The sequence below is a fragment of the Henckelia pumila genome, chromosome 3 (genome assembly GCF_033568475.1).
Source record: "Henckelia pumila isolate YLH828 chromosome 3, ASM3356847v2, whole genome shotgun sequence".
NCBI classification, from domain to species: domain Eukaryota; kingdom Viridiplantae; phylum Streptophyta; class Magnoliopsida; order Lamiales; family Gesneriaceae; genus Henckelia; species Henckelia pumila.
This window is the reverse complement of record NC_133122.1, coordinates 32,820,636-32,831,810: the sequence shown is the minus strand read 5'-3', so window position 1 is coordinate 32,831,810 and position 11,175 is coordinate 32,820,636. Positions and strand designations below refer to the sequence as shown.

Below are 11,175 nucleotides of genomic sequence, written 5' to 3'. Positions count from 1 at the left end.
AAACGCAGCTCCTTTTCTACCGGGACCCCCATTTCTCCGACCAAAATATTCTCAGAAACTTCCTTCCAACTGGACCACTCTGCTTTAAAGTCCCACACCTGTACCAAACAAACTCTTTCCCTTGTTTTATCCCTCGTATTTTCCAAGAGGGAACAAAAAGTAAACAATATCATTAATGCTCCAAATCTGCCCCCTTTCTTTTATTTCTGTTATGTTGAATGACATTTATCTTTTATTTTTCAGTGTATATGTTTTACAATGATGTCTTTAATGCTAACTGTTTAATAAATATTTGTATCGACTCTAGTAGTAACTATATTGTTGTTGGATCGGGGAAGAAATTTGAGTGGTTTACATTTGGTCGACCGACATAGGCTATTGCTCGACTGTCTCTTTGTAACGTCGACCGAGGAAGAATGCATTTTGTAAAGTCATACCGATCGTAATCTCGACTGCTATTTCATGAATCTCTACCGACTTATTGTAATGATCGACCGACTTGTTGTAGTGCCGGCTGGTGTAGAATGCAATGGTTTAGTCAACCTGACCGTTTGCATATAATTAGTACGATTTATACCCTCCAATATCGACTGATTTTTGAATCATTTCGACTGCTCTTTCAAGCATATAGACTGCACTACAAGGCTTTAAGTAGTTTCCACCGTTGGCATAATATTATTTCGACCATTATTATAAAATCTCGGTTGATATGTAAAGCACGGCGACCTTTTGGACATGACAATGTCGTCTTCGTAATTCAAATAAAATTTGTTAAAACGCATGTGTATTTATTTTTTCTTTTTGAAAGTTGCTTATGCTTAATCTAATTATTTTTATAGGTTATGACAATCAGTAATGTTGTCCTTCAATGTAATGAAAAGTGGATACGGGATGAGCACAATGTTTTCAAATGGTCTTCACATGAAAGTTGTAAATGAGATTTAATCACAGTGGACGATGAGACATGTAATTTCGAATCTTTTAAGAATGAGGTTGTTAACATTCTGGATTTGACATGTGATATTAACAGAACCAAATTCAGCTATTTGCCTATTTTTTCTAATTGCCATCCTCCTCCCTTTTATATTAAGGATGATAGAACTCTGTGTGCGTACCTTTACTTTGGTGCCCCAGACAAGAGACCTGTGCTGAATGTTATGGTGGAAGAAGAGGAAGTGAACGTTGGACTGGACAACGAGGTGCATGCATTTGAAAGCACTCAGCACCTCAGTAATGATAGCATGACATTTAATAACATCGCTAATTTTGAACAATCATTTGATCTTTGTGACAGATTGATGGATGAAAATGTTGGGGGGATCAATCGTACTGGGAGGAATTTGTTGTTAGATGGAGATGATACATGTGGCAATTGTAAAGTCGCTGATTGTGGTAGATCATGCAATGAAATGTGGGGTCTTGATGGTGAAGACGAGGATCGTGACAGATCGATGGATGTAAATGTTGGGGGGTTGAATCATAATGATGAATACTTTGGTGGAGATTTTGTCATTCCTAACGAGAATGATAAGGAAACAACTGAGAATGTCAACGTGTCTTGTTCTGTGGGGGGGGGGGGGGGTTGAATCATAATGACGAATACTTTGATGGATTTTTTGTCATTCCTAACGAGAATGATAAGGAAACAACTTAGAATGTCAACGTTCGAACATATTGTAACATTCACACCTGTGACTTGATGCCCATTTACAACTTTCATGTGAAGACCATTTGAAAACATCGTGCTCATCCTCCTCCCTTTTATATTAAGGATGATAGAACTTTGCGTGCGTACCTTTACTTTGGTGCCCCAGACAAGAGACCTGTGCTGAATGTTATGGTGGAAGAAGAGGAAGTGAACGTTGGACTGGACAACGAGGTGCATGCATTTGAAAGCACTCAGCACCTCAGTAATGATAGCATGACATTTAATAACATCGCTAATTTTGAACAATCATTTGATGTTTGTGACAGATTGATGGATGAAAATGTTGGGGGGATCAATTGTATTGGGAGGAATTTGTTGTTAGATGGAGATGATACATGTGGCAATTGTAAAGTCGCTGATTGTGGTAGATCATGCAATGAAATGTGGGGTCTTGGTGGTGAAGACGAGGATCGTGACAGATCGATGGATGTAAATGTTGGGGGGTTGAATCGTAATGACGAATACTTCGATGGAGATTTTCTCAATCCTAACGAGAATGATAAGGAAACAACTGAGAATGTCAACATGTCTTGTCCTGTGGGGGGGTTGAATCATAATGATGAATACTTTGGTGGAGATTTTGTCATTCCTAACGAGAATGATAAGGAAACAACTGAGAATGTCAACGTGTCTTGTCTTGTGGGGGGGTTGAATCATAATGACGAATACTTTGATGGATTTTTTGTCATTCCTAACGAGAATGATAAGGAAACAACTGAGAATTTCAACGTGTCTTGTCCATTCGAACAATTTGAAGATCCTTTAATTTTAGGAGAACCTTCATTACACCAGCAACAATTAAGACGGTCTGAGTCCGAGCCGGAAGGGTATCTAAATGGACATCGGATCCGAAAGAGAATTTCGTTGGTAGATAGAGCTGAGTCATGTGGCAATGGTACCTACTCATTCCGTGATGGATCCAACATTTCTATTGGGCAGGTATTTTCCAATAAGGCAGAATTTCTGATTGAATTGTCCCGACTTGCAATAAAGTCATCTTTTGAATTCAAAATATTGAAATCTAACAAGTCCGTGTATGATGTTCGATGTGCTGCTGATAGTTGTACTTGGAGGATTCGAGGTGCAAAGAAAGATCCACACTCAACATGTTTTAACGTTCGAATATATTGTAACATTCACACCTGTGACTTGATGCGCATGAGTATAAAAAATCAACAGGCTACTTCTGGGTTAGTGTCAGCTGTGTTGCTAGAAAATTTCGGTGGTCAAAGGACTACACCTGTGCCAAAATCAATAATCACAATGATGCGTAATCAGGGAGTTTAAGTATCATACTTCAAGGCACGTAGAGGTAAAGAACTGGCCCTTAACACCATGATGGGCGATTCTGTTGAGAATTTTAGGAAGTTGCCATCATTTTTGAAAATGGTTGAGAAAGTAAATGTTGGTAGTTTCACGGATTTAGAAGTCGATGAAGAAAAAAGATTTAAATACATGTTCTTGGCATATGATGCATGAATTACGGGATACAAATTCATGAGAAAAGTTGTCTGCATTGATGGTACATTCTTGAAAGGAAAGTATGATGGTGTGCTACTTGTAGCAACCGCACAGGACGGAAATCACCACCAATTTCCCATTGCATGGGGTGTTGTCGACAAGGAAAGCTCTGAGTCATGGTCTTGGTTTCTAAGCAGATTGAAAATCATAGTAGAGGATGACGACAAATTGGCGATAATATCAGATAGACACCAGGGCATCATAAATGCAGTTGCATCTTTATACAATCGTGCACATCATGTGTTTTGTATGTGGCACATGTCACAAAACATCAAAGGCAAGAGCAACAAAAAAAAGGGACCTGCCGAGCAATTCATTCGGGTGGCAAAAGCATACAAGGAAAGTGATTTTGATTCCTTGTATACAGAATTGAGAGAGAGATTTCTAGAGGTTGCTAAATATTTGGAGGATAACACTTCTCCCAAAAGGTGGTCTAGAGCGAAACAAACCAGGAACCGTTACTCCATCATGACCACGAATGGAGTGGAATCAATAAATGGTAGGTTGCGTGAGGAGAGGGAGCTTCCAATAATTGCATTATTGGAAGCACTACAAAGAATCACATCAACCTGGAGAAGTAAATATCGTCAAGAAGCGGTTTCATCAACTACACATCTCACACCAGCGATAGAATCGATCGTTCGTGAGAATTTCATCGTTTCTAGAAAATATGAAGTCATTGAAGCAACTGAGGGGAAGTATTGCGTGTACGGTAGCACAAGCAACGAGTTAGTTGATTTACAGAGTAAATCTTGCACATGCCGTAAATTCGACATTGACAGGATTCCATGTTCACATGCCATTGCTGCTGCCTACAACGCAAATATTTCTGTTTATGAATTTTGTACAGATTATTACACCACATGTTATTGGTTAGAAGCATATACGGACCCTGTCTATCCAGTACCAGGTGAATGGACAGTGCAGGAGGAAATATTGGGGCTGCTGCCTCTGGTCATTCCCCTACGTGGACGGAAAAAATTAAAAAGAATACCTTCAGTTGGGGAGTATGCCAGAAGACGTTGATTTTTAGTTTTGTCACTCATTCAGCATGCAACGACCGATTAATGTATGGTGTCGACTGTTAATATTACCAACTCGACCGGTTTGTGTAGAGTTTTATTTCTCTTTTCAATCGATCGTTATTCGTTACTAACGAAGCCTAATTCATCCAGGAGAGTCGGTTGGTATATAAAAAATATAAAATGGTACAAGTTTGTTAATAAAAAATATTGCTAGCTAAAATTCCACATAAACATAAATGAAAATTATTACGGAAATCTGTTTTGTTGTTTTCAAACGTTAGGGTTTTTCGTATTTATTATTATTTGCATTTTATTCGTATTTAATTTTTGTAGTCTGTGCGCGAAAAACGTGTCGACCGATTAATGTATGGTGTCGACTGTTAATATAAACAACTCGACCGCTTTGAGTGTAGAGTTTTAACGAAGCCTAATTCATCCAGGAGTGTCGGTTGGTATAAAAAAAATATAAAATGGTACAAGTTTGTTAATAAAAAATATTGCTAGCAAAAATTCCACATAAACATAAATGAAAGTTATTACGAAAATCTGTTTTGTTGTTTTCAAACGTTAGGGTTTAGGTGTAAAAAAACTGATTGCCTAAATAAAAGATATTACCAAGGAGCAGCAACAATTCTTCTTAACTCGAATCCCAGTACTTCTTCTTCACCACCTATCTCGGCCTTCAAACGATTTATTCGACGATCGAAAATAAAACATTGATGCCCAAGTCTTCGAAAGCCTTACATTGATTCATGAAATCATGAAATCATGCAGGATGAGATAGGCGATTTGGAATAAAAACCTAATGCAACTGCCATCTTGAAGTGAACATGGCGGTAGCAGGCAACGTTAGGACTCCTCTTGTATTATTAGGTAATGCAGAGGATACGTAGGACTGCAATTAGGACTCCACTCGTATTATTGTAGTTGGATGGAACTTGTAACCCAGGTTGGGTATCATCGGCAGAAATCCATACGGGGTGTGGAATGTCCAACATAATAAGTTGATCAACAACAATCATAGTGATAAAATATTAATTATTGTAATTTTGTATTCGAGAGAGGAGAAGAGTAGAAGAGTAGGTAGAAAACGAAGAAGGAGATGAAGAGATGGAATTTTTTTTAATAATGGTGAATATGAAAAATTAAACGCCTTTTATCTTTATTTATAGAAGAAGAAGATTGGGTGGGTGAGTGAATAATCATAATCCATACGGTTGAGCACTTTAGCTTTTGTTCCAAAATTGTCCCTACCCATTAAAATTATAAATAATTAAATTTGAAATAGTCTACATTATTATCATATATTTCTCAAATAATAATAATAATAATAATAATAATAATAATAATAATAATATTATTATTATTATTATTATTATTATTATTATTATTATTATTATTATTATATTATTTTATATACATGCGTTATGCTAGTAATAAATAATAATTATAGCCCCTTATAATCGCCGAATGAATTGAATTATTCCCACATATCGGGTCACGGGTGAGAATGAATAAAATTCCTTTTTCTTGGAATGTGTATCCGAAGAAGACAGATAGATTCCGATTCCCGTGAAATTAGTCTTGAGAGTAGCATGGTCGAACAGTCAAGTCTTTTGGGGTCCCAATCCCATATATATATTTTTTTGCTATATAAATAGCCATGAAGTTACGTCCGATAATTATTATTAATTATTAGTCGAATAAAATTCCGAAATAAATGTATTTATTGCTATTTGTTAGTGACCATTATTATGAGAAGAATACAAGAGGTGTCCTAAACTTTGCTGGATCTATATCCCTGAAAGCTCCCTTTTGTCTATCTTTCTTGTCGCCAAATGTGAATCCAACATTTTACAACCAGAAAGTGATTGGTTCAACATTTTACAATGAGAAAGTGATTGGTTGTTCTCCTCAATATTTTTGGAAAGCACCCTTCTCTCCCCGGGAGTGAACGAGAAGGTGATTTGGAAGGTGATTTAGACTTTTGGAGTTCTTCAATTTTGTGTTTCATTTTCCATATATATATTTTGAATTATTATTTTCCATTGTCATGTAATCTATGTTTTCGATTATTTGTATTTAGTAAATAGACAATAGCATATCGATGTTTGACAATGTACTTATCCTTACAATTAAATTATAAATGTAATTATTATAAAAATAACATTTTTATTCAGCTTCGAGATAATCAAGCATTCAATATAACATTCCAATTCAATAACACAAAGTAAACAAAATGAAAATCAACCATGAACCAACAAACAAGGACTTCAACTTTCGGTTATCTTTTTCAGCTTTTTTCTTGTAATCTTCGAGCACGGCCAGTTTCCATTTCAACTCGGGAATTATAGTCATCGCCCTACGACACATCGGCGGATCTTCCCATGCGAAGAAATTACATCCACCACTCTGCCACGGTAAGGGAGGGTATAGGACCAAAAAAATTAGAACAATATAATGAGCAATAAATTATAAGAAATAAATATAATCCCGTAAAAGTGAAAAAAATTAAAACAGAACTTTCACCCTCCAATTTTACATCCATGGAACCTCCGACCTGGATTATCACTGGTCCAAGAAACCCTCAAATTTGCTCATAGTCCACATTGACAGGATATCATTCCCCCTTGAGAAACTGAGGACATCGCGATCCTTGGAAGATAATGTATGATTTGGGAAGGTTGGAAAATTTATAAAATGATAAGAAAAATTTGAAGTATTTAGAAATGGGTCGAATTATGAAATAAATATATAGCCCAAAAAATGAAATTTAAAGCTCAACGTAAATGGGTCGACAAGCAAATATATTCGGTCGATCAATCATTATATTCGGTCGGACAACGGTCGAGACGGTAGCGTGGACATCCTCGGTGTTTAATATGGGTCAAATCATGTTGTATCACATTATATTGAATAGGTTCTGGTCGCACATGATTATTCCAGTCTTAATCCAATGGTGAGAACGATACTTTCTTCTCTATCAAATGTCGCACTAATCTTAATCTTACATTATGATAGGGAGGTAATCATGTTTATAAATTCGAATAATCACAATCATAACCTTTGAAATAATATGATACAATCTCCATGGAACAAATTTCATAATAATGGAATTTAGGGTTTAGGGTTTTCAATTTAGGGTTTAGGGTTTAGGGTTTAACATTATTTGGGGTTTAGGGTGTCTTATTGCGGGTCCGGTGAAATCCGACAATTTCAAGCGCGCATCCCCAAAAAGACACACTACTGAATCTGGATTCGATTCTTTATCGCTATTTCAAAGTAGAGTACAAATATTCACAGGATTTTCACGTGGCCTTCTCATAAATATCAATCGATCATGTCAAATATCAAGTTTTTAACAGTCGACAGCCAAATAATGATCAGTCACCTATTACATAGACGCCGACTGGTTAATAACATATACATATTACATAATATTGTAATCTTAATCATAATCGTAAGCAATAACGTTATTCATAATCATAACCCAATTGGTTTAGTTGAATAACCAAATTTATTTTTATATGATGGTTTTCCATAAAAATTAAAAAAAAAAACATATATACTTTCTCTCAAGCAGGACAAATAAATATATATATACTTTCTCTCAAGTTTTTAGAAAAATTTTAGCATATCTCTGATTATTGAATTGTATCGTAATCTCAGATAAATTGCATATGGTATTTTATTCTTGAGGCCGATGCTTGTTAGATATGAGAGGCCAGAGGACTATGGTTAAGCACATACAAATGTTGGGGAAATAGGAGTCAAAACAGAGCCTTTTTAAAGCTCAACGTAAATAGGTCGACAAGCAAATATATTCGGTCGACCAATCATTATATTCGGTCGGACAGCGGTCGAGACGGTAGCGTGGGCATCCTCGGTGTTTAATATGGGTCAAATCATGTTGTATCACATTATATTGAATAGGTTCTGGTCGCACATGATTATTCCAGTCTTAATCCAATGGTGAGAACGATACTTTCTTTTCTACCAAATGTCGCACTAATCTCAATCTTACATTATGATAGGGAGGTAATCATGTTTATAAATTCGAATAATCACAATCATAACCTTTGAAATAATATGATACAATCTCCATGGAACAAATTTCATAATCATGGAATTTAGGGTTTAGGGTTTTCAATTTAGGGTTTAGGGTTTAGGGTTTAGCATTATTTGGGGTTTAGGGTGTCTTATTGCGGGTCCGGTGAAACCCGACAATTTCAAGCGTGCATCCCCAAAAAGACACGCTACTAAATCTGGATTCGATTCTTTATCGCTATTTTACTTTCGCGGTATTCGAGGTTCCCTTTATTATCTTAATGTTATTATGTTATTATTATAAATATATAATGTTTATAGGCGAAATTCGTTAAAAAGGCCGGTACACGCACTCTGAGAGGCTCTGAACTCTCATCATCTGTATTTCTTCCTTGACATCTCCCTAGAATAGTATCTATTTTCAAAATACGTATTATGGGTTCCATCAGTACTGATAGATTTTTTTTCTCATTCCGATATCGTATTATTTCGTGTTTCCATTAGTAATTTATTTTGTTTTTCTTGCATTGTAATGTTAAATAGTATCTATTTTCCACTATGTTGGTTATGTTAGTAATACAAGAAGAGTCCTTACGGACCTTACCTGCGTGTAACTGGGCTTCCATTAGTAGGGTTTTTTTCATTTGTTTTCATAATGATACTAATAATGATAATAATAATAGCGTGTAAACAGTACTTACGAAATTACGTTTACGATTAGTTCACCGAAGAGACGTCAACCAATTAATATAGCGTATTAATTGAGAACATGCATTCAAAACGTCCCATCGCATCGGATACTCACGATAAGGATGAATGCACATTTGCAACTTTCAATGATTGTCTATAAATAGTGCATTTACGTGTTTACGTAATATTACGTTCTGCTCAAACTCTTGCACTCTTCTCTTTATTTTCTTCTCCTCTCTCGCATTCACTTTTCAATGGCAGGCGAAGGTTCCAACGTCAACCACTACATACAACATGTGAAGAGGATGTACGAAGACTTTGTCTATGAGAAAACAATGTCTACGTGGTCGAAGATTGAGGAGCTGAGGATGTACAGACAAGCGCCAATACCTCCTCGGCGAATGTCAGACGCCAGAAGACTTGATCGCATAGAGGAAAAATTTAAGAGGAAGCTCCGCATTTTGAATTCCATGGACATTTTCAAAGATGAAAATGTTCTCCGTTTAATGTTAATGAAAGAGTCTAAACATGTGAGGAAAATTTTTTACTCTTATCATTTTATGAAAATCGCCTATGATCACCCTAACTCTGACTTGTACTCTTGGGTTGCTGAATGGAAACATTCACTACTTCAAGAATTAGGGTTGTAAAAATTTCATTTTATTATATAAAATTATGTTTCGTTAATGAGTTTTTCGTTACACATGCGTTGATAATTCTTGAAACTGTAATGAAGATAATAATAACAATACAACCTAATTGTCAACAGTCTTAGTTCAAAATATTATACCCCCTAAAAAAAGGATTAATATATTATATTTAATTATAAACGGTCGTCGATTGTGAATGAAGGTTTACTCCACATAATAAGCGGTCGTCGATGATTTTGCTACCGAACGGAGAATAATTAAATAATAAAGAATGCCCTCGGTCGAATGTGAATAACGTCGATCGACTCCATATATTAACCGGTCGTCGCGGATTTTGCTATCGACCTACGAATAATATTCGTATTCAATGTTTAATAATTTATTACGATCTAAAATACGTTTTATATTGTACTTATATTAAATCTCATATCAACAATCTATTATTGTTATTATATAAATTATTTTTTTGTATTTGTTCTGTTAGATTTTTATTGTGAATTATGATGGAAAAAAAAGAAAATCTTAATCTACAAGTTCAAAGAGAAAAATAAAGAATTGCAATACGTATTAACTATAATACTAATCATTAATTTAATAATAATAATTATATACAGACGTATTATTTCCTAATTTTTTCTATACCCAATGAATGTGAATAAATTTCAATTCATAACCAAAACATTTTGTCGCATCTCTATCTCATACCGATCGATAACTGTTGCGCACGTATGCAACATTCACATTCACCGCCCCAATGTTTGTCTATAAACAGTGCTTTATGTCTATGCAAATCCATCGAATAGTCACGCGACTGTTCGGGTTCCCAGACTCTTCACACTTAACCTACCCTGACTTCTGATTTCTGATTATAAAAGCACAACATCTGTGATCATTTTGAAACAAACAAATCGAAGGTTAAGTTTACAATATGAGCAAATATGGACGGAGCAAGTTCTTTAAGGTGATCACCCACGAAGCAGATTATGCCAGAAGCCTCGGAATTTTCAGCTTCATCTTGCCATTCCGAGCAAAGTTTAGCGGTAATGCAAATAGAGTTAACTGTCACTCAGATTGAGAGAGAACTATATTCTATCTTTCACTCAGATTGATAGAGAACTCTCTTTGCATGATCATGGTTCGTGAAAGACATGGTACCCAAAAACTTTGATCGGAATGGCAGGAAAAACATGAAACATCCTCAAGGTGTTGTTGCCTGTTGGGGATATCAAGGAATACCTTAAACTTGATTATGCTATCCTCAAGATTGATCATGATTCTTTAAGGTGATCACCACGAAGCAGATGCCAGAAGCCTCGGAATTTTCAGCTTTTTGTTGCCAGTCGGAGCAAAGTTTAGCGGTAATGCAAATAGAGTTATCTGTCACTGAGATTGAGAGAGAACTATATTATATCTTTCACTCAGATTGATAGAGAACTCTCTTTGCATGATAATGGTTCGTGAAAGACATGGTACCCAAAAACTTTGCTCGGAATGGCAGGAGAAACTGAAACATCCTCAAGGTGTTGTTGCTTGT

General features: G+C 35.7%; 1 protein-coding gene across 1 annotated transcript; it reads left to right on the top strand.

Annotated features, from left to right (window-relative positions):
• Nucleotides 1-3,205: 3,205 nt before the first annotated feature.
• LOC140888413 (uncharacterized) lies at nt 3,206-9,641 on the top strand. The gene is made up of 2 exons (XM_073296089.1): nt 3,206-4,139; nt 9,253-9,641. Exons 1-2 carry the CDS (start codon nt 3,206-3,208, stop codon nt 9,639-9,641), a joined length of 1,323 nt encoding a protein of 440 aa, XP_073152190.1.
• The last annotated feature ends 1,534 nt before the right edge of the window (nt 9,642-11,175 follow it).